This window comes from Bufo gargarizans, chromosome 7 (assembly GCF_014858855.1).
Source record: "Bufo gargarizans isolate SCDJY-AF-19 chromosome 7, ASM1485885v1, whole genome shotgun sequence".
NCBI lineage: Eukaryota > Metazoa > Chordata > Amphibia > Anura > Bufonidae > Bufo > Bufo gargarizans.
The window spans coordinates 116,503,700-116,528,695 of record NC_058086.1 but is presented as its reverse complement, the minus strand read 5'-3'; the positions used below and the strand labels follow the sequence as shown (position 1 = coordinate 116,528,695).

The following is a 24,996-nucleotide window of genomic DNA, read 5'->3' as shown; positions in this document are numbered from 1 at the left end:
AAGAGGTCACTGCTCCCTTGACTTCAAGCCTGACTGGAAAATAGTGCGGACAGGGAATAAAAGAACGTTTTGCCTACTGCATTCACATGAGGCAGAAGTAAGAAAATCATCATTAGAAACTCACTCCGGCTACTGGAAGGTACTGTTGGCGGTTTGGGATGGCTTTTGCCGCTGACAGGTTCCCCTTAATCAGAACGCAAGAAAAACGAATACATATAAGGTATCACCGGATTCGTACTGACCTGTAGAATAAAAGTAACCGGTCAGTTTTAACGCGCATCGAACGTTGTAAATAAAAAACCCGCAAAACTGTGGTGGAATAGCTTTTATTTTTATTTTATTTGGAATTTGTTTTCCCCGCTTGCCACTTAATCATATGGTGTTGGAAAGTACAACTTGTCCCACAAAAAAACAAGCCCTCATATGGCTATATGAACAGAAAAATAAAAAAAAGTTATGGCTCTGGGAAGGCAGGAAAGCGCAAAACAAAAACGCAAACCTCCGCGGGTGAAAGGGTTAAACTGTAACTGTCATTTAAATTTTTTTTTTTTTTTTCAGTATTATGTAGGGACAGTGATATACTTTGTCACATCAAAGCCTAATAAAAAAACATTAAGAGGGCATCTGTCAGCAGATTTGTACCTATGACGCTGGCTGACCTGTTACATGTGCACTTGGCAGCTGAGAAAAATGTTTTAATGTATACAAATAAGCCTCTAGAATCAATGGGGGCATTGCTATTAGGGTTCATGGACACGAACGTTGTTTGCGTCCACATCTGAGCTGCAAAAAAATCACTTCAATGCATCCGTTGCTCTGTTCCATGGCCCAGCAAAAAAAAAAAAAAAAAAAACAGAAATGCCCAGTAGGACTTTTTATTTTATTTTTTTATCATGGATTTTCTGTTTCACAATTTGTGGCACACACACGGCTGGCATCAGTGTTGTGTGGATCCGCAATTTTCAGCCTGCAAAACACTGCGTGGTCATGTACATGAATCCTTATTGGTCCTAGAGACTCGTTTGCATACACTTACTGGTCAACAAAAATTATATGATTACAGCAAAACTGACGCCTATAAATCTTTTATATTTCCATTTATGGAGTTATGTGGGGAGGGCTCTTTCTTTCTTTTTTTTTTTTTTTTCTTACTCTAATCGTTAGATTACTGATGCCATAATATCTAGGTGTGCAGAGCTCATATACCATAAGTGTACACATTAGTAAGAGCTTGTGCTCTTAAAGACACTTAATCAGACCATTCATAGGCATTAAAATGTATATTATACACTGCAAACAGCTGCCATGTTACTAGCCTACCTTCTACAAAAATATATCCTGATAATTGATACACCCAACTACTTTCATGCAACTTTATAGCAAACTGTGATTATAAGCAAAAATTGGATGAAAATTCAAATTTATAACTGAAGTGCATAGTCTGGAGTCCTTATTCAAATAAAATATGGTCTGTATCTAGTGTCTCTACTCTCTTCCTGCAACTTGTCCTCTCCACCACCTACCCTGCTCCATGCTGACTGAGACCACAGCTGGCTGAAGTGGGTGAGAACTTCTTTATCCTGGAATATCTAAGGCTACTTTCACACTAGCGTTCGTCGGTCCGCTCATGAGCTCCGTTTGATGGGGCTCACGAGCGGACCCGAACGCAGCCGTCCAGCCCTGATGCAGTCTGAATGGAGCGGATCCGCTCAGACTGCATCAGTCTGGCGGCGTTCAGCCTCCGCTCCGCTCGCCTCCGCACGGACAGGCGGACAGCTGAACGCTGCTTGCAGCGTTCGGGTGTCCGCCTGGCCGTGCGGAGGCGTGCGGATCCGTCCAGACTTACAATGTAAGTCAATGGGGACGGATCCGTTTGAAGATGCCACAATGTGGCTCAATCTTCAAGCGGATCCGTCCCCCATTGACTTTACATTGAAAGTCTGGACGGATCCGTCCGAGGCTATTTTCACACTTAGCTTTTTTTTTGCCATTTTAATGCAGACGGATCCGTTCTGAACGGAGCCTCCGTCTGCATTATTATGAGCGGATCCGTTCAGAACGGATCCGCCCGAACGCTAGTGTGAAAGTAGCCTAAGTTTTACAACAAGACAAGGATTGCAGTGTTAGCTGGAAATCGGGACAGAAGTGAGAGCTGCAGGTTTATGCAGCTCTGATTGGACCCTAATTCTAAGGGCTGTGGTGTATTTCTGCTAGTGCTGCACTGTATTGTTTTAGATCGTCAGCTTTGACACAAGCCATGGCCGATATCTCCAGCTGCTGCATAGTTTGAGATCCAGCCATCAGTAGCAAGGACATATAAGATACTCCCTTGGCTGCTTAAATGCTTTTCTGCAAAGACACCTGGTATATGTCCTTGACGGGACAAGGGTTAAGGCCTCTATATCCATTGTACGTGCCAAATTACATCATCCTGGTGCATAGAAAGAGATGCATACAGCATGTGGGTAAGGTGTGTTGTTGCTGCAGTTTTTGTCATGTGAAATCCACAGCTTTAGGGCTTGTTCACATGACCGTGCCGTTTTTTGCGGTCCGCAAATTGTGGATCTTAAAAACACAGATGGCGCCCGTGTGGCTTCCACAATTTGCGGAACAAAACAGGAACCCTATTATAGAAATGCCTATTCTTGTCTGCAAAACGGACAAGGATAGTACAGGAATTTTGTGGACCCATTGAAATGAATTGTTCCATATACGGACCGCATGCAGAACGCAAAAAAAAGGCCCGTATATGGAACGCAAAATACGTTCGTGTGAACAAGCCCTTAGGGTTCATGCTGACAACTGTGTTTTTCGTCCGCATCCGATCCGCATTTTTTGAGGGTCGGATATGGACCCATTCGAATCAATGGGGCCGCAGAAGTTGCGGACAGCACACCATATGCTGTCCACATCTGTATGTCCGTTACACAGCACTCACAAAAAAAAGAACATGTCCTATACGTGTCTGTTTTGAGGACAAGTGTAGGACTGTTCAGTGGATGGCAGGACGTTCTGTTCTACAAAATGCAGAATGCACAACGGTCGGTATCTGTTTTGCGGATCTGCAACTTGTGGACCCCCAAAAATGGCAATGGCTGTGTGGATGAGCTTTTATCCTGGTGTATTTCATGTGCTGTGCAACTCCGAAGTGGAGCCCAACAACTAATACAGAGAAGAAATCCCTGCGCTGGGCATTTATTTCATGTGTTTGATTTGGGGTGTTGTAGAGTGCATTTCAGAGCCGTGGAGATGTCCAAGCGCTGATATAAAGGTCTCATTTGCTGTTGTAGCGTTCTGTTCCGTTGGCCTCCACTCTTGTACAGACTCGCCTGCTCTCGGCGGAGGGTGCAAACATTTGTATGTTCACTTGTCAGCTGCTGTTATTGCTGTGGCACAAATGGTTAAACAGAGCATTGCCATTAAAGTGTTGCCCTTACATGTATGCTGTGCGGTGTGTATGAGGCTTTTGCGTCTAGCCGGTGCTTACAGTTTACAGCTTGTTTTCACTGCCTTATTTGTGTTGCACATTTTCCTCCTTTATGTTGGTATGTCTTTTGATATATTTGTGGTTTAGTGGGTGATGCTTCCAACTAATCTAGTTCCTTGTATGAAATTGAAATACCTAGTACAGAAAAACAGGTTTTATATACACATCAATCTTGTATAGACAATGAATATCTATTTGAGTGATTAATTTGACTTCATTTGCCATTGACTATAAAAGTGTTGTAACATTTTTCTATTTTCCGCCCAGCAACATGCATATCCTGCTGATGAACTTATGCCTTTGACCTGTCGTGGTAGAATACGTGGCCAGGAGCCAAGCAGAGGAGATGTAGACGATGCTTTGGGGAAGTAAGTTCTTGATCATATCAGATTGTGATTTTCTTTTTCTACAGAAGTTTAAAGGGGTTGTATCACTTCCAGAACTGGCATTTATCATACTTACTACAAGGCACTAATGTATTGTGATTGTCCATATTTCCTCCTTTGATTCATTTTTCCATCTCCTTATACACTGCTAATTTCCAGGGGTTACAACCACCACTGCAGTGCAGATATGAGAGTCCAGCACTTTTTCCTTTAGTGTACAAGCATGGCCCTCGCCGATGGATTGCAGGGTGGTCAAAACCTCTGGAAACAAGCAGTGTATAATGTCATGGAAAAACTAATCCAGCCAGCAAAGAAGGCAATATGGCCAGTCATAATACATTAGTAAGTGCCTTGTATTAACTTTATCTACATGATAACCGCCATTTGCTGAAGTCAGCAACCCTTTAACTAGGGGTGGGATTCTAATTTTTAACAGGTTCCCTACTCAACGGTGGACATGCGGTGTCACGACAAATGTTTACATATACATACACCATATATATGCAACACACATACATAAATAAACCATATATACACTACACACACATACCACCCAACTTTAAAAAAGCCTAAGGAGCTAAACCAAGTTTTTTTTTTTTTTTAAGCGCTGACTGTCACGATCCCTACTCAATAGGTCACGTCACTGGGGTGAATTATACTAGTGAGCTCATCAAGTCACCACAGAAATTCCCACCCACCTATTCTAGATGACGGAATTATGCTAACTTACTCCCCTAGATTCTAACACCCCAATATTTTCTATCACAATAGTTGCCACCACCTATACTATAAGGCAATAGGGGCCTATACTCAGATTCTCTCAACCCAAATTTAACACAGTAACACAGGTTATCTTTTATGGGACCCAAAATCCTCTGAAATACTACTGGTAACGTTATTCCCTCCGAAAGAGCAAGTTCTATAAGACCACAAGGAAGGGACTTGTTAATGTTTAAATTTAATACACAATAGTGCAGTGCAATACAAAAAGAAAGTGTCAGATAAAAGATAAAAACAGCAGTTATATTCCGGCTGTGGGGACAGCTGAAGATATGGGCTGTCGCTCCAAACCACGTGGATCCCAAAAATGGCTGACAATTACCTGTTCCCAAACACCCATTTTTATCCCCTCCCTCAGCTGAGGGGTGGGCTGTGAGGGAACTTCCCTCTTTTCGGTCTGGCCTTCTGGGACGTCTGATATTATTCAGGTTTTTGCCCCACCTTCCCAGAAGATTGAGGTGGCAATATGAATCACGGCGATTCCTCGCTGTATGACGGGGACTGCGGGTACGAGTACGATCCCATAATCTGAGTCGCTTTGTCCCGGTCATACAGACACCAGATGTGATTGAGTTATGAATTCCAGAAGGCCAGATCCTGAATACAGAGAAATGCCTCCTGTCCAGAATGGCGCGCATAGACTCTGCCCGAAGCCCATGTCAGGCTGAACACCATTATTAGGGTTCTGAGGCTGTGGGGAGTTTTGGCTTCTGATATTATTTCATTCATCTACTCAATGGGTTAGACCACCCACTGGTCTAGCAGCCAACATGTCTAGGGTGGCTGTGCATTTTAAGTATCCCCCTCCCAGGTCTTCATTAGGATGCCCAAATGGTTTGCAATTAGCAGGCCTGTGCTAAATGGGGGCTTCCTCTGAGAATGTGGAGTTACCTAGTCTTCAGACGGGCTGGCATCTAGAGGCACCATTTGCATTTGCTTAATAGATCAATTAGCCACTGCTATACAATTAGCTATTGATAATGTAAGTTTAGGAGAATGAGATCTATCTGTATGTCTGTCTATTCACCTCAGATTTCGTTACACTGACGCACACCTATAACTCCTCCCAATGTCTGTCTGTACATGTCCCAACCCTGCTTAGTCTCCATTGTGCCCCCCACACAGTGGTTATGCCAGATCTAGGATGGTTGGAAGGTATGCATACATAAACGGACTATATAGACACTACACTCACATAATCACATATACACCATACAGTATATAAATGACACATAGGCTACACTTACAGTAGATTTACCTACACCATATCCATGTTATACACATTTTGTACCTAGCACTAAATACATATTTGCATACACATTATATATACAGTGCTATCCAGAATACAACCTGACATAGCTCTTACATCCTCTGATGTAGATGTTCTCTTTCCTCATTTTCTCCTTTCAGAACAGACCACCATGATCATTTTTCACCCATCCCTTGTCTTTGCAGTTTGACAAAAAGACATCTTGGGTTCCTACTTCTCCATCATCCACCCACCTTCTGAACAACTCATCCTGCCACCTCCAATACTGTGCCCACTGTACTCCCCAATGCGATACTGCAGAAACAGATAATACTCCTGATAACACTAGTACCACACAGACCCTTTAATAATTATTGGCACATACTGCCCTAAAATAACTGCACCCAGCAAATAGTGCCCCGGACACTAATAGTGTAAACATTATGTCACCCAATTACTACTGGGGGACTATGGGGAACATGATTACTATTATCGGCACTGTGGGAGTATTATTACTTCTGGGACACAGTGGGGACATTATTGTAGGAGCACTGTAGGGGCACTATTACTACTAAGTGCACTGTGGTAGAGAATAATTACAATTGGTGGGACTTTGGGGAGCACTATTACTGGGCAAACTGGCCACTTAAAATGAGCACCAGTACAAAGAATGTCCCTTTTTATAATGTGCGCAAGTGCAAAAAATGCTCCCTAATAATGTGCACTAGTTAAAAAATGTTCCCGTCCTGTGTACCAGTACAAAAAAATTCCCCCTCTTAGTGCCCCCAGCTAATGTCCACATAGTGCCTCCATAATGTGCCTATATAATATGCCCCCATAGTGTCCCCCCCAACACTATAATGTGCCAGTATACGATTCGCCCTTAGTACCCCAATGATGTGCCAGTATAAATGCCACTTCATAGTGCTCCCATAATATGCCACAATAGTGTGCTTTCCCCCTCTAACACCATAGTACCCCCATAGTGTCCCAATGATGTGCCAAATTAAATGCCCCCATGATGTGCATGTACATGTCCCCAGATTTGCCAGTATAAATGCCCCCATAGTGTCCCCCATGATGTGCCAGTAATGCACCCAGTAGATGATATGCCAATAATGCCCCCATAGTGTTCCCCATCATGTGCTCGTAATACCCCCATGATGTCCCCCATCATGTTCCATTAATTCCCCCAGTTGATGCCCCCATAGCGCGCCACATAAAATAAAAATAAAAACACTAATACTTACCTCCATGCTGGCAGTGATGCAGGCCTCTTGCTGCCTGTGTCCCGTGCAGTACAAAGCCCGTCTCAGGCGGACACGATGACGTCATGGCGCTACCTGCACCGGCCTCTGATAGGCTGCACTAGGCCTGCAGCCTATCAGAGGAGCAGGGTAGGACGGAAACGCCTCTCCCTTGCTCTGTTGCAACATTGATTTGTACAAATGAATGTAGGGAGATTCCACAATGGAGGTGCTCATCTCCCCCTGCCCTGCTGCCGCCACTGCCGAGCTCAGGATTGGGATTCAACTGGCAATGCGGTTCTCCAATCCAGCTGTAATTTTAACCCGTTAAGGACCCATGACATACATGTACGTCATTTCTTTCCGGGACTTAAAGACCCGTGATATACATGTACTTCATGGTGATCGGGCAGGTGCAGGAGCTGCGCCCGCTCGATCAGCGGCAGGGGTCCGGCAGTCACTGATAGCTGCATGTGCCGACATAGGTGAAATCACTGATTCCGGAGCATTAACCCTTGATGTGCCGCGGTCAGCGCTGAAGTCATTTTCCACAAATAAAGGAAAAAAAGAAAAGTAGACATATTAGGTATCGCCACGTTAGTATCGACCGGCTCTATAAACCTATCACATGACCTAATCCCTCAGATGAACACCGTAAAAAAATAAAAATAAACTGTGCTAAATAAACAATTTTTTTTTGACACCTTACATCACTAAAAGTACAACACCAATTGATCAAAAAGGCGTATACCCGCCAAAATAGTACCAATCTAATAGTCTCCTCATCCCGCAAAAAATTAGCCCCTACACAAGACAATAGCGCAAAAAAAACCCGAAAAACTATGGCTCAGAATATGGAGACACTAAAACATTGTTTTAAAAATGCTGTTATTGTGTAAAACGTAAGTAAAAGTATACATATTAGGTATTGCCGAGTCCGTAAGAACCTGCTCTATAAAAATATCACATGACCTAATCCCTCAGGTGAACACCGTAAAAAAAAAAAGTGAAAAAAAGCCTTTTTTTTGTCATTTTACATCACAAAAAGTGTAATAGCAAGCAATCAAAAAGTCATACGCACCCCAAAATGGTGCCAATCAAACCGTCATCTCATCCCGCAAAAATCATACCCTACCGAAGATAATCGCCCAAAAACTTAAAAAACTATGGCTCTCAGACTATGGAAACACTAAAAAAAAGTTTTTGTGGGGGGTTTCAAAAATGAAATCATAGTGTAAAACTTAAATAAATTTAAAAAAAAAGTAGACATATTAGATATCGCCATGTCCGTTATACTCTGCTCTATAAAAATATCACATGAACTAACCCCTCAGGTGAATACCGTATAAAAAAAATCAAATAAAAATGGTGTGAAAAAAGCTTTATTTTTTATTTTTTTGTCACAGAAAGTGTAATATCAAGCGATCAAAAAGTTTTATGTACCCTATAATAGTACCATTCAAACATCATCTCATCCCAAAATAAATTAGCCCCTACCCAAGACAGTCGCCCAAAAAATAAATTCAACTGCGGCTTTCAAAATGTGGAGAAATGCTTTATGTAAAACTGAAACTAACAACCCAAAAAAAAGTAGTCCTATTTGCTATTGTCGCATCCATAACCACCTGCTCTATAAAAATACCACATGATCTAACCTGTCAGATGTTGTAAATAACAAAAAATAAAAACGGTGCCAAAACAGCTATTTCTTGTTACCTTTTTACTTTTTACCTCACAAAAAGTGTAATATAGAACAACCAAAAATCATATGTACCCTAAAATAGTACCAACAAAACTGCCACCTTATCCCGTAGTTTCCAAATTGGGGTCACTTTTTTGGAGTTTCTACTCTAGGGGTGAATCGGGGGGGCTTCAAATTGTACATTGTGTCAAAAAACCAGTCCAGCAAAATCTGCCTTCCAAAAACGTTATGGCATTTCTTTCCTTCTGCGCAATGCCATGGTCCCGTACAGCAGTTTACAACCAGTTATGGGGTGTTTCTGTAAACTACAGAATCGGGGCAATAAATATTGAGTTTTGTTTGGCTGTTAACCCTTTCTTTGTAACTGGAAAAAAATGATTCAATGGAAAATGTGCCAAAAAAGTGAAATTTTGAAATTTTATCTCTATTTTTCATTAATTCTTGTAAAGTTTGTAAAATCCAGTTTTGAATATCTTGAGGGGTGTAGTTTGTAAGGCTACTTTCACACCTGCGTTCAGGTGTCCGCTCGTGAGCTCCGTTTGAAGGGGCTCACAAGCGGCCCTGAACGCAGCCGTCTGGCCCTAATGCATTCTCAGTGGAGGCGAATCCACTGAGAATGCATCCGTCTGCCAACGCTCAGCCTCCACTCCGCTCAGTGAGCGGACACCTGAACGCTGCAAGCAGCGTTCGGGTGTCCGCCTGGCCGTGCGGAGGCGAGCGGATCCGTTCCGACTTACAATGTAAGTCAATGGGGACGGATCCGCTTGAAGATGACACCATCTTCAAGCGGATCCGTCCCCCATTGACTTTCAATGTAAAGTCTGAACGGATACGCTCAGGCTACTTTCACACTTAGAAAATTTTATTAAGTTAATATATATTTTTAAGTTATAATGCAGACGGATCCGTTCTGAACGGAGCCACCGTCTGCATTAATATGAGCGGATCCGTTCAGAACGGATCCGATCGAACGCTAGTGTGGAAGTAGCCTAAAATGGGGTCATATTCAAAGTGACTTCAGACCTGAACTGATCCTGAAAAAGATTTGCTTCTAAACTTCTAAGCCTTCTAACGTCCCCAAAAAGCTGGCCTGATGCGCATGCGCACTTCGCTCAACAAAGCCGCTGCCAGGAATCTGCACGGGCGCAACCATGTTATAAGGGAAAATAATAAAATCTAGAGAACACCTAACCCGAAGTTCGGGTCTGGGTACCAAACATGCTGATTTTTCTTGCGCCCGTGCAATTAAACCGCTTTGCACTTGCGCTGAAAAATCGCACCAGCATCTTGTCCGGCCCTCGACGCCCGTGTGAAAGAGGCCTTCTCCTCAAAGACGGAATTCAGAAAGTGCCTCCAGCTCTTCTTAGACTGAGCCAGAGTGTTCATGTACCCCTCCATTTGTAACTTGGTCAGACATATCTCTGATCCCAGCCCTTGCAGCCAGGCTCCCACAATGATCCTACTGCCCCCTAGAACGTCGTACATTTATGTCAAATGTCACTTGTATTCATCTCCATGAATAGAGCAGTACTCTCTTGTCTTCGGAACTCCCGTAGAGATTAATGTAGTGGCAGTGCGCCTTCTCGACCTGCCGAACTGTTCATTTCAGGTGGGCTTAGGGGCGCATGGGGTCCTTGTTCTCTTGATTAGTGGGGATGCACTGGTAGTACTCCCACCGATCTAATAGTTATCCCCATCTGGTGGAATACCCCTTTGAGTAAAATATATATTTTTTTTTTATTGGGTTGTCCCAAGGTATCCCATGCTATAAGTATATGATCTGTGGGGGTCAGACTGCTGGGACCCCCACTAGTCACAAAAACTAGGGTCCCGAGTCCTATAAATGAACAGAGTTGCCGTTGAGCATGTGCAGTGCCACTCCATTCACTTAACGGTGCTGCTGGAGATAATCTAGTGCAGTGATGGCTTACCTTGGCACTCCAGCTGTGGTAAAACTACAACTCCCAAGATGCCCCCCTTGCTTGGCTGTTCTCAGAACTCTATAGAAATAAATGGAGCATGCTGGGAGTCGTAGTTTCACCACAGCTGGAGTGCTAAGGTTATCCATCACTGGTCTAGTGCATAGTAGAGTAACCCAAGCAGGACCTAAAGGCCATATCTCTTCTTTTACTGAGATCTCAGTATCTATGTCTGGCAACGTCAAGTGAACATCTGTGCGCAGGACCGTCAACAGAGCAGGTAACTGTCACGACCATGTTATGGCCGTGACTCCTTGGGAGCCGCATACAGTTGCCCGCGGTTTGGGTTGAAGTGTCAACCGCAGCTGGAGGCATAATGTTGTTGGCCTCAAGTGCGGTTGCCGCGGACAACAGCTATGTGTGCGGTTCCCTTGGATTTGTATGCACTTTGGTATGTTTGTGTGCACTCTGTGTTATGTGTGGTGTGCACTTACATCTTCCCCTCACTGTGGTTGCCCGTGGCAACGTTTGGTTGTATAGTGTACATGTGGTGGCAGTGTCCTGGCCTTCGGGCTGACTCCTAGGACATGGTTGCCACCCATGTCGTTGCCGGCGGCCACAGCCATAGTGTGTGCTGAATTTGGACACTTCCCCTTTATGTTGTGTTTTCCCTTCTGTGGTTTTGGAAGGGTTAACTCCCTTTCTGTGTGTGTGAGTCACGGGGTGTGTCTGACTGTTGGGTGTGGCCTCTTGGCCCTATAAAGCCTCAGTTGTAGGCAGTAGCCAGAGAGGGTGCTTCAGCTATGCTGGCTGGAGACATCCTCCTGGTTACTTATCAACTGCCAGTGGGGGCCATCCTTCTGGTCATAGCAAATATAATGTCGTTTGGTGTCTAGAAGATGTGTTTGGTTTTATGCTTGTTTATTGCACCTATGGTCCTGGGTTCCCGTGTGATGTTTTGTGTGCTGTGTCCTTTTGTTTTTGGATAGCAGTACTTCCACACGGGTTCCAGGCTTTGTGTTTGTGGCAAGTATCTGCCATTGCCATAGGTTGTACTTGTTCTCCCTTCCTTGCAGCTTGGCCAGTGAGACTCCTGTTCCTCCATATCCAGAAGGAACAGGTTGTCTTACCCTGACTCCTAGTCCAGGGACCGGTCGGAGGGTGAGTTAGGGCTCAGAGGTTCCTGAGCATGGGTCCTCCTATCTTAAAGGTTGGCCCATGCAGCTAGGAGTTAGGGTCAGGTTAGGGACGCTTTAGGAGGTGACCTGCTCCCTAATCCTGTCGTCCTGGTCGAGCAGCGACCATCTTCCGGCATCTCACGGCTGAGGGTTTTCCCCATCCTCAGCCGTGACAGTAACATGGTGAAGACTGCATCATTAGCACGTTATTTCAGATAGGAAGGTGTTAAAACCAGGGCTGTGGAGTCGGTAAGCCAAAGTTCCCAAAATGACAGGCTCTAGCTCATTGTAGCCTAAGAAAGAGGCCTCGGAAATAGCTCCCCTCTTCATCCATACAGCCCGAACAAGGTTGGCTCAAAACAGTATCGTCCTTTTCTGCTTGAACAAACCCTCTTCAGGTCCATCAATGGGGGTGGGAGTATTGTGACTGTTAAAGAAACAATTTTTTTAAATCTCTATATTCATGGAACTTTTTTTTTTTTTTTCAATTCTGTAGTATTATGCCTTTGAAAATTAAATATAGAGTATTGTCCTTTTATAGTACTCGGCGCAGAGATAAAACTATATAGCTAGGTAACCCATTGTTTATTGCTGTAAGGAAAAGATGTTATCTGTAAGTAAAATAGTAGATTAGTTGAATTGAGATAACAGCATGACAGCTCTATTGTTCTCTTGACAGACCTACAGAAAGATGTCCAAAAAGGAGCATTGCTGTGTAAGGCTACTTTCACACCTTCGTTCGGTGCAGATCAGTCTTGTATCTGCACAAACGGATCCGCACCAATAATGCAAACGCTGGTATCAGTTCAGAACGGATCCGTTTGCATTATTCTTAAAAAAATTAATAAAAAATAATCTAAGTCAAAACTCCGGATCCGTTTTCAATTGCCCCATATTGTGTCAGTGAAAACTGATCCGTCCCCATTGACTTACATTGTAAGTCAGGACGGATCCGTTTGGCTCTGCATCGTCAGGCGGACATCAAAACACTGCAAGCAGCGTTTTGGTGTCCCCCTCAGAGCGGAATGGATGCATTCTGAGCGGATCCTTATCCATTCAGAATGCATGAAACGGATCTCACAAGCGGACCCAGAAACGCCAGTGTGAAAGTAGCCTTATTGACCAATTTCTGGCTTCTTGTCACCATGTGTAGGTGACTTACTGATATTGTGTGCCATATTTTATAATCTATGCCCCCACATTAGGCAAATCTTCTGTGTTTGCATAGAAGTCGTGTCCACAAGATGGCCGCTGATGGAGGGTCATGTGACAAGACACATCACTCAGTCTCCTCCATTATCTCCCAACAAGTACAGATGGCAGGTGCAGTGTATCTAATAGAAGAGACCTCACGTGGGGCAGTTTGTCTGGTCACATGACCCTCCCTCCATCAGCATCCAAAGACTTGTCAAACAAGGGGCGTACCTTTATAAAATCTAGAACATGGTGCAGAATATCTACAAAGGTGCCATACGATCACATTAAAGTGAGCAGTGAAAGCCATTCACCCGTTTACATAGAGATACATCGAATATGTACATATAGACTTAATATGTGGCACAAATCGGGCCTTAACCCCTTATGGACACTACCATCACATGTTTTATGTAAGAACACCTAGCATTTTACCTCTAGAGAGGAGGGAGTCCATCTCCTTGGCCATACTATGGGTTCTTGAATTGTTGTCCGATATTTTGTGCTGTATAATAGAAAAATAAGTAAAAAAAACAACATTAATGTAAAATCCAGTCTAATAGTAATACATTGTTTTTGTCTTTCTTTCCAGATTTTCTTTAACACTAATTGATACACTGGATACATTGGTGGTAAGAATAGTTTTTCTTTTGCACATGTTAAGTTATAGACTTTTCTAAATTGGGCATATTATCAGTGTGTGTGGAGCTGTGTGCTCGGCTAGTAAAATTCCGATTAAGGCTAGGCGATGATGCCTAAATCTAACTCTATTACCTTTACAATGAAGCCTCGCCCTGGACATTTGCAGCTAGTCATATTCTTACTGCCCCTGATGACTGAAGCCCCACTAATGACGGGTTCTTATTGAGCTCACCAGATCTCTGACAGAATCCCTTTAAGGATGGTTATCTGTTTTTAATCTAAACTTTTGTGTTTTTCTTTTTTTTGTGGTCGCTTTCAGTTGAGTAGAAAATGAATGGAGCCGGAGTACGGATTCTCAGGAGAACGAGGCCACTGATTACTGGATCGGTGCCGTTTGTAGCGGTTATGTGTGAATAGCAGTCACTTTAACCCCTAATGTACTATTTTGGCACTAAACGTTCATTTCTTTATTTATTTTCTTTTTTTATTTTTTTTTATTTTTTTTTATTTTTCCCCTCCTTCACCAGTGGTACCTGTGATGAGAGCTATTCTTACCTGCTCCCCACTTCCCTGTTCGGGGTCTGTGGCTCCTGGGCAGTCTTCATCGAGCTTCCTGTTTCCACCTGGCTCTTTGTGGGGACCAGAAGTCCAGTGAAGACACTTCATATGGTGATGAGCCTCCCTAGCTTCACCACCGATGCTATGGAGGCTGGTCCCTGTCCCGCTTGCCATTGGCGCCGCTTTGTTCGCCTGCTGTAGCCCCCCATTAAATTCTCCCGTCCTGTTTGCTAATTTTTGCATCGGTACAGGGAGTAGGAGACTGTCCTGTTTCTCAATGGGCGTCTCCTTCTCCCTGGCCGTGAGCTGTCCGATCACAACAGAGAGCGTCACAAGGAGAAAAAAAACTCACTGTGACTCTCTCCGCTGTGATTGGACAGCGCTACAGCCAGGGAGAAGGAGACGCCCATTGAGAAACAAAACAGTCTCCTCCTCCCTGTACCGGTGCTATTCATTAGCATACTGCATGCAGGGGGGCACAGCTGGCGATCAGAGCGGCGCCTAGAAAAAATAGTAAGCGCTATTAGATCCCCGCTGTATGCCCTACATACCCTGATACTTAGTTTACATAGTCTGGACCCATGAAAGGTCCTCTTTTTTTAAAGTTAAATGTCTCAATTCACATTTGCAACAAGCCACAGTAACCATAGTTAAATCGATACATGCGTAGACAGTTATGTGGTGGAAAAATAGAAAGCAAAACTTAAAAATGCTGTGTGTGTATAAGGAAGAGTCATAGGATCTTTGATGCTGTCAAGCTTTATTGCTGAGGTCTGTATTTCTGTAGAGTAAAGGCAATAAACTGCACTTCTAAGGGAAACTATTGCGATCTGATGTTCCTCTTTGCCTTCACAGGTGCTGAACAGAACTCAGGAATTTGAAGATGCTGTTAGAAAAGTAATAAATGATGTCAACTTGGACAATGACATTGTGGTTTCTGTGTTTGAGACAAACATTCGAGTTTTGGGGTACGTGTACCTAATGTTTTATTTTTTCAACAATTCTTTTCAGTGTTTTCACTGAATTCTATGACAATAAAGTGTTTATAATAACTTAGGCAATACACTCCATCAGGGTCCAGCATTTTGAATAAAAATAATCCAGAATTGTATAGTAACAGTAAGGGCGGCATTATACTGATTTATAATGCTATGTGCCTCTGCTTGACCTTACTTCTACAGGGTCATACTGACATAAAGCTGTCACTATGATTATTCATCAGCAACGTCAAACAGAGGAACAGAGCGTTATAATTCAGTATAATGCCCTGTGCTCCTGCAAGTTCAGAACAGAGGATCAAAGTCACATATGGAGTGCGATTCCCGCAATGGGCTTGCTCGTGTGAAAACAGCCTTAAACCTCTGACTAACGGCTCAGCTGCAGCACATGCCATTATCCGTGGCGTTGGAGGGGTTAAGTGTCTATGTTCATAGTTATCTCACAGACACTGCCTGCAGGTGGCAGCTGTGTTTCACAGCAGAAAACCGCCAACAATAACAGAGCAAACACCTGAGCAGATACCATGTTTAAACTCCTGACACTCGGGTTAAAGAAAACCTGTCACCACAAAAGGCAGTGGAATCAGCAGGTAGAAGGAGTTGAGCAGATTATATAAAGTTTTATATTTAGTAAATATCCAGGAGAACTTGTAATTTATACATTTATCTCTCTCCTTTCTGACTTTAGTTGTACATAGGGGAGGTGAAAGCATTCTCTGTGTAAGTGTGTATACAGAGATAGCAGTCACTCACGCTGGGTTCACACCTGAGCGTTCTGAAAGGAGCGCTCTGTATGCGCGATTGTACCGGCGTTTGCAATCGTGCATACAGAGACAAGCGAACGTCTCTTGTCGCGCGTTCCCGAAAGTCTATGTACGGGAACGCGCGACAAGACGCCCCAAAGAAGCTCATTTACTTCTTGGGGCGTCGGGCGTTTTACAGCGCGATCGAACGCGCTGTAAAACGCCCAGATAAGAACCATGCCGATAGGGAAGCATTTGTTTCTCCTTGTTGAGCGTTTTACAGCGCGTAGGAACGCGCTGTAAAACGCTCATGTGTGAACCCAGCCTTATTGATAGTTGTACACAGGGAAGTGTTATCAGTGATTGATAGTATTACCTGTGTAATTGTACATGCAGCAATAGTTGTCAGTCACTGATAGTTGAACGCAGGGTCAGTGCCCTTAAATATAGAAATAGCAGATATATGTGTGTGTGTGTGTGTATGGATATATATATATATATATATATATATATATATATTTATTTTATACTATCGCAGCTCTAGCAGAGGACTCAAAACTCCGGTCCCCCCGTGATTTTCACCCAGTGCCCAGCAGACCTTGTGTACGGCGCGGGTCCTCTACGGGTTAAAGAGGACCTGTCACCACAACATGCAGTGTAATCTACATGCAGCATGTTATCGAGCAGGAGGAGCTGAGCACATTGATATATAGTTTTGTGAGAAAAGATTCAGGAAAACCTGGAATTTTGATACATATATATGTTAATTTTTAGCTAGTGTTCTTTTTTTTTGTATCTGCAGTAAATTTGTATACTGCAGTGTCTGCACGAACGCACCAAACGTCCGCTTGCGTGCGTTCTGCAGCCCTGAGCACCAATAAGTAAAATTTTTTTACTGGTTGCTTTTGTGCTCAGTTTTTATTTTTTGGGTGTATAAAGTACTTTTAGTGTTAGGTAGTGTTGGTGTACATTTTTGCACGCACATAATATCTATGTGCGTGCGTCCTGCACCTGCTGAGTGCTTATCAGAAACATAAATTTTTCTGATCGGTCTGCTCAGTTTACTGTTCTTACCGTTTTTTATTTTAATTTTTTTGTTTAGTTAGTTATATAGGTATAAAGAAATCAATTTTAGTTAGGTAGTGTTAGGGGTCCATTCACACGTCCACATCCATTGCGCAATTTTGCGGAACATGAGCGGACCCATTAATTTTCAATGGGGCCGGTATGTGCTGTCCGCATCCGCATTTGCAGATCCGCACTTCCGTCCTGCAAAAAAATAGAACATGTCCTATTCTTGTCCACAATTGCGGACAAGAAAAAGCATTTTCTATGAGAGTGCTGGTGATGTGCAGTCCGCAAAATGCGCAACGCACATTGATGGTGTCCGTGTTTTGCGGATCGGCAAAACACATGCAGACCTGTGAATGGACCCTAAGGGTCCATTCACACGTCCGTTTGTTTCTTTCCTGATCTGTTCTGTTTTTTGCGGAACAGATCTGGACCAGATCTGTACCCATTAATTTTCAATGGGTCCTGAAAAAAAAATCTGACATTGTGCTGTCCGATTTTTTTTCAGGACCCATTGAAAATGAATAGGTAAAGATCTGGTCCAGATCTGTTCAGCAAAAAACAGAACAGATCAGGAAAGAAACAACGGATGTGTGAATGGACCCTAAGTGTTGGTTTGTGCATGCATCCAGTCTTTTATTTATTTATTTTCCTACTCTTTTCTCTATATTTCAAATTTATAACAAGCTCCTTAACGTGTGAAAACACTACATACACACCCCATACTAAATAAAGTTTCGCAGATTTCACACAAAAAACACCAATAAAAAAAAAATTGCCCGTCCGTCCCAACGAGTTTACTCGGCTGAAGAGACATACACGTATCTTGCCTCTGATACTGAGTCGGCCAGTGAGGGAGAAGAGGATGCCACTTTCCTCTACCCCCCCTCATCATCATCATAATCATCCGCTGATGAGGGACCCTCTAGAAGCCCTACAGTGCCACACGAAAAGCAAAAGTGTGGTACAAAAAGCTGGCTGTACACATTGTACAGGTGGCAATGTACAATGAGTACGTGCTATTTCAATCTGCAGGTTACACAGGAACTTTCTTCCAGTTCCAAGAGGTGGTTATCAAGGCCCTAATTTTTCAAAGCCAAGCCGGGGAGGGTCCCAGTTCTTCAGGGAGTCATGGTGCCCGTGTGGTGCCAGGGCAACATTTTCCAGGTTAAGTCCCCCAGACAGCAAAGAAGGGAAGTACCCAAAAACGATGCAGGGTGTGTTCCAAAAGTGGAATAAGGTAAGACACTATTTACCACTAAGAAACCTGCCCTGAAAACCTGGCCTGTGCATGCAGGAGTGTTTTAGAATCTACCACTCGTCCATGGAGTATTAATTTCATCCTTGATGTAACCTGTAATTTTACCACCTTATATCTCTGATTTAGTCTGCATAGCTTACATATCCACTTTCTTACCAACCACTACATATTCATTTCTGTGAAACACCTGTTAGGTCAAAAGTGCACTTTCCACCCCTTAAAATGTTCGTACGGGGGTCCACTTTCCAAAATGGGGTCACTTATTGGGGTTTTTAATTTCTGGGGACCTCAGGAATTTTTTTAATGCGACATGGCACCTAAAATTAATGTCTGTTTATTCGGGCCTGCAAAATCCATATTTTAGCAGTTTGCCTCTAGAGCCCTGCCATGCGGCCATACAGCAGGCTACAAGCACATATGGGGTGTTTGCAAAAAGGGGAGAAAATGGGGAACACACACTGGGGTGCATTTTCACCTTTAACCCCTTGTGAAACTAAAAAATTGGGGTCTGCTGCTAATTTTTCATTTTTACAAATGTGTGGTTTGAAATCCTTTTCACAAGTGTTTCTGCCTTCTGTGAGACACCTGTTTGCTGAAAAGTACTCTTTCCACCACTTAAAATGGGGTCACTTGTTGGGGTCTTTCATTTCTGGGAACCTCAGGAATTTATTTAGCTAAAATCTATGTCTGTTTATTCAGGGCTGCAAAAACCATATTTAACTGTTTGACTCTAGAGCCCTGCCATGCGCCCATACATTATTTTATAAGCACATATGGGATGTTGGCGTATTTGGGGGGAAATGGGGAACAAAATGTACATTTTGTCCTGTTACCCCTTGTTAAAGTGAAAATTTTTCATTTTCAGAGCCAAGCGTTTCCTAATTCTGTGAAAGGCCTGATGGGTCAACGTGCTCACCACACACCTTGAAATATTTCTTGAGGGGTGTAGTTTCCGGAATAGGGTCACTTTTTGGGGGTTTCCACTGTAGGGCCACCTCAGAGTGTCTTCATATGCGACATAGCTCCCAATTACCGTTCCAGCTTTATCCCCTCTCCAAAAGCCATATGTGCTCCTTCCACTCTGAAGCCTGCTGTGCGCCCATACATCAGTTTTTGAGCACACATGGGGTGTTTTTGTAAACTCCGGATGTAGGGTAATAGATTTTGTGTTTTGTTTGGCTGTTAATCCTTGATGTGTTGCAGAAAAAATAGATTACAATTTAAAATCTGCTAAAGAAAGTGAAATTTTGAAATTTCATTCCCATTTTCATTTAATTCTAGGGCACCTAAATGGTTAACAAAGTTAGTAAAATCCGTTTTGAATAGCTTGAGGGGTGTAGTTTCTAAAATGGGGTGATTTATGGGTGGTTTCAAATATGTAAGCCCCGGAAAGTGACTTCATAACTGAACTGGTCCTGAAAAAATTGGGGATTGGAAATGTTCTTAAAAAGTTTAAGATTTGCTTCTAAACTTCTAAGCCTTTTTAACTTCCCCAAAAAATAAAATGTCATTTTTAAAATGATTCAAACATGAAGTAGACATATGGGAAATCTAAGGTAATAACTCTTTTTGGAGGTATTACTATCTATTATTAAAGTAGAGAAATTGAAATTTGCTAATTTTTCCAAGTTTTCGGTAAATTTGATTATTATTTTTTTTTATGACATAAATTAAAAATTTTGACTCCATTTTACCACTGTCATGAAGTTCAATATGTGACGAGAAAAGAATCTCAGAATGGCCCGGATAAGTAAAGGCTTTTTAAAATTATCACCACATAAAGTGACATATGTCAGATTTGCTAAAAATGGCCTGGTTCTTAAGGTGAAAAATGGCAGGGTCCTGAAGGTGTTAAAAGGGTTGTCCAAGTTACTTTTTTGTTCCTTGTATGTTTCTAACTAAGCAAATGTAAGGCAGTTTCAGTTCACTCCCTCTGCAGTGGCCTGTTCTCCTAGTTAGGGTCACATGACCTGTGATGTCAGCTTCTCTCCCTGCTCTGACTATGTTCTATGCACAAGCTGGGAGGAGCAGGTCTGCCTCTGTGCACACAACCTCACTATGGAGGCTGTGCTGGTTGGAGTGATAAGCCACATCCCCTGCACTGCCCTGTGTCTCCTCTACTTCTGGATTCTTCCGAAAATTTGAACCCCTTCTGTCATAAGCAGCGCAGACTCGGGGGGGGGGGGGGGGGGGGGGTCGGGTTATTTTCCTTAGGTACTCTTCTCCAGGCAAAGAAGAGACTACACCCTGCAAACACAGAGCTGACAAAGAGTGGAGGTGTTCTCTGTACTCTACTGTGTGTATCGTCAATGGCATTGTACTGTACTCCTGGGACTTGTAGTGCCACACATACAGCATGAGTATCCTAGCAGTCAGACTGCAGGCAGGGCAGCACTTTTATTCACACCCTTTGCAGAGCAGAGGGAGGGGAAAGGCGGCATTCATGAGAAAAACCTCGGAGATTGTTGTTACATGCCCCCACAGCTCTGCAACTGCATGTCATCAAAGAGCCGGATTAGAACTAAGTAAATGAGGAAATAGAATTTTTTACCTAAAAATTGCTTAGCTTATGTATATATTGCTGACCATCAAATTTATGGTGCTTTAATTTTTACATAACTCTGACAACTCCTTTAAGTCACAAAGTGACAGTACTGTTTCACTATGATGGATTTGTGTTTGCATCGTTGAGCTGAACGGCATGCAGTCGTATGGAATGATGGTATTTACCGTCCTTTACTTCTTTCCCAGGGGACTGCTTGGAGGACACTCAGTTGCTATCATGCTAAAAGAAAATGGCGAACGGATGTTATGGTACAATGACGAGCTGTTACATATGGCTAAAGAGCTTGGCTATAAACTTCTTCCAGCTTTCAACACTACAAGTGGCCTTCCTTATCCCAGAGTAAGTTGGTGTATAATTGTGCCCTCCGGTTAATCTGACACTGTGTGATCTGATATTCCTCATGGGTAGCACGCCAGGTGTAACTGTTCTCTGTGGGCATCATGGCCGGACTGGACATTAAATTGTAAATAATCTAACACGTATATCTGTGTACGCCTCATCCGGTGACATTTATTCAGACCTTGAGTCTATAACTTCAAGTACATTTATGTTAACATAGAAGTTAGATTCCTTCACAGGAGACACATGTAAGGCTCGATTCACATGAGGTGTATTTTCAATTTTTGCTCCATATACTAACAAAAAAAAAGAATGGGCACATCGCCTCTTGGACCCCATTGACTATAATGGGTTTGGGTGTTATTTATGCAGCGCAAAAGTGGGAGATTTGTTGGTTGAGTTCACATTTTTTGATATTTTTTTTTTATATGGCAGTAAAACTGTAAATAAAGTCAAATACTATAATAAAATGATAATATTTTTATAATGTATTCTTTGTTGTTAAGGTCAATCTGAAGTTTGGAGTCAGAAGGCCTGAGGCTCGTACAGGTACGGAGACTGACACCTGTACAGCCTGTGCTGGGACCCTCATCCTAGAGTTTGCTGCACTCAGCCGCTTTACTGGAATATCCATATTTGAGGTTTGTTTGTGCTGAATTTGTTTCCTTGCTCCTACATAGTCAGACGGCGACTCCTGGAGTTTGCTTTTACCTGCTCTTCTACTAGAATAGATTCTCTCATAGCTAAGCTGAAACACAGGCTAAACTAAGAATAAAATACGGTGTCTGATAATGCGGTCATAGAGGTGAGACCCCTTTAGTATGAGTAGTTTCCTACAGTTTTTTTTCTCTATTACATGCTTTGAGTGTGGCTTTTTTTTTTAAAACATTTCCTTATAGATTTCTCTGTAGGAAAAAACTTTCTATTACTAAAAATGCCACCCCAAAAAGGACTTCTAAACAAACACTAAATTTCATGTCATATATACAAGGAAGTAGTGTGGCAGCAGAAGGGGGTTGACTAAAATATGTGGTTTATTTTAATTTTGTCTTTTTTATTTGCAGGGACAGTGTTATAATAAAACCATTTTTTTTCCTACCGTCCTGAACCCTCCCCTGTTTCAGCATCACTGCTCCTGACATCAGAGGTGACTTTGTCCTGACTGGAGAGGTGACATGCCCGTATGCCACACATGACCTTTATAGCCAGACACTGATCTCGGCTGTTAGCACTGCTGAGGCAAGTGATTGGCTGCAGTAGTCACGTGCTGTGTACAAGTAATGTTTTAGCTGCAGCAGTGATGAGAGGAGTGGCGGTGCTGAACTGAAGGGGTTTGGGATGGTAAGTGTAATTTTTTTTATAATTTATTATTATGATTATTTTATTAGAAATAAAAACCCTGACACCTTTAAAGGGGACCTGTCACCATGAAAAATGCAATGTAAGCTGCAGACGACATGTTGTGGAGCAGGAGGAGCTGTACAGATTGATGCGTTTTGACATCAAGTCTTAGGTTATGGCTAAGACTTGATGTCAAAACGCGTCAACCTATTATGGCTCATGTTCCTGTACTTTTAATGTATACCGAATAAAACTTGGCACGGACGGCTGTGCTGGAGGATTTTTCTTTTTCTCATTGCAAGTTTCCCGGTCCGGGAGCTCCATGCACGTCTCTTGCTAGCATTGGGTGAGCTGATAAACTTTTTTGAGCTGAACAGATTGATATATATAGTTTTGTGGGAAAATATTCAGTATAACCCGCATTTCATTCATCTAAATTCCTGCTCATTCTGGGCTTTGAAGTCAGGGAGGCGGTCCTATCGGTGATTGACAGCTATCTCTGTATACACAGTGGCTGTCAGTCACCGATAGGACCACCTCCTTGACCAAAGCCCAGAAAGAGCAGGAATTTAACTATATAAAATATACGTTTTACTGAATCTTTACCCATAAAACTATATATGGTTCTTCTCCTTCTGCTCTAACAGGTTACCCTCAGCTCAGACACCACGTTCCCTTTACTTGTACGTCCAGGGATACCCTCCTGCCCAGTCTGACATTGGTCTTGTGTAGATACAGCTGCACACTAGGCGGTACACTTGCTGAAGCAACTGATCATTACCTGAAACCTGCTGCGGCTGAATTACTATTGACAGTGTGTGAAGAACTGGCGTATATGCTTTGCACTACTTTTATCAAGCTTCTTAGACGCTGTTCTAGCCTATTTATGCCTCACCTGACAAGTGGCATGGCTTTTTGGAAAAGGGGCATAATTCATTGTGCCTACCTGCACCAAAAAATGTGGCAAAAGTCAGTCAGAAATCAGTCTTCGAAATAATAAGAACAGTCCTTTTGTTAGTTATGACCATATACACATTACAGTCAACAGATTTGTAAATGATCACAAATTACTATTTCTGATATGACCGTGAGGTGTCATTTTAGAGGTGTGAGTGGAGATGTTTGCCTGAGATGTCAGGACAGAAGTGTGACATCTGGCCTCCTGAATACCATGTGTGTTGGTCAGTTATTTCCATCAGTTATTGTGAAGTAGTGAAGCCTACAGTAGTGAAGCCTACACAGAAATAAGGTATAATGGAAAGATCTGCTCCTGTTCTGTGTTTTTGACCCACACCTGGTTTTGGCTCACAATAACTGATGGAAATAACTGACCAAATAACTGAAGTGTGATCTCAGCCTTAGTTATTTTTTATATAAACATGCCCAGAGTGCCCAAACTTAGAAGTGAATTATGATGATTCCCTTACTGGATGAGTGCTGCGCTCCCCGGTCTAATTGCGTTGTGAGCGTGATCTTAGTCCGGTTTCAACCACCGGGGTTGCACCTGCACACAAGGCTGCCTGACTGTGCAAACGTAACCCGCGAAAACCCGTTAAAATTATGGGTTGAAGCTATGTTGGGGGTCACATACCCAATATATACAGCCCATGAACCTGGAAGTGCCCGCAACGGGATTAGACCGGGGAGCGCACCCAATATACCTCATCATAAGTCACTTCTTGTAAGTCTGGCCACAGATAACTCCTTTAAAGAGGGTCTACAGTACGAGATTTATACACTTCTGTGTGGATTATTTCTTCTTAACATATTAGGAGTTTTACAGCATGAAATGGCATGTGACTTTCTTTATTTTGCACCAGGAACATGCACGAAAGGCCCTAGATTTTATCTGGGAGAAGAGGCAGCGCAGTAGTAACTTGGTGGGTGTAACAATCAATATTCACACAGGAGACTGGGTGCGGAAAGGTAAATATGAAATACACTATTCTCCAGATAAAACACCATCTATAGGTCAAGTGACTTTTCTTCTTTACCTTGTATTAGTCAAGACAATCCTAATAAGTTCAATATATGAGGATAGCCTAAAAGAACTAAAAGAAAATGAGTGGGGTTTTTTTGTGTGTATCTCTGCGTTTTTTCTTTTGGTGGTTGAACAAGAACAGATGTCAAATTGGTGTATGAAAAATGAATTAGTAGAAGAAGTCCACATAGGGCACTATGATGATTATTCGTTTTGTATGCTTAGTAAGTGACTGTCCTGAGGATGTGAGGATACGTAAGGACTTGTTTTTCCTTTTCTTTTTAATACACACCAAAGTTTAATGTTTTATTTATATGGGGGAACATAATTATTTTAGTCGTATAGTTTATTTTG

At 42.7% G+C, this 24,996-nt stretch overlaps 1 protein-coding gene across 1 annotated transcript in view; it reads left to right on the top strand.

Moving 5' to 3' along the window:
- Positions 1-24,996, top strand: part of EDEM3 (ER degradation enhancing alpha-mannosidase like protein 3) — a 104,114-nt gene that overhangs the window by 33,016 nt on the left and 46,102 nt on the right. Inside the window, exons 3-8 of the mRNA XM_044300523.1 lie at positions 3,755-3,855; positions 13,735-13,774; positions 15,198-15,310; positions 21,167-21,320; positions 21,827-21,961; positions 24,482-24,587. Of these exons, the coding sequence (XP_044156458.1) occupies positions 3,755-3,855; positions 13,735-13,774; positions 15,198-15,310; positions 21,167-21,320; positions 21,827-21,961; positions 24,482-24,587 (649 nt within the window). The remainder of the gene's footprint in view (positions 1-3,754; positions 3,856-13,734; positions 13,775-15,197; positions 15,311-21,166; positions 21,321-21,826; positions 21,962-24,481; positions 24,588-24,996) is intronic.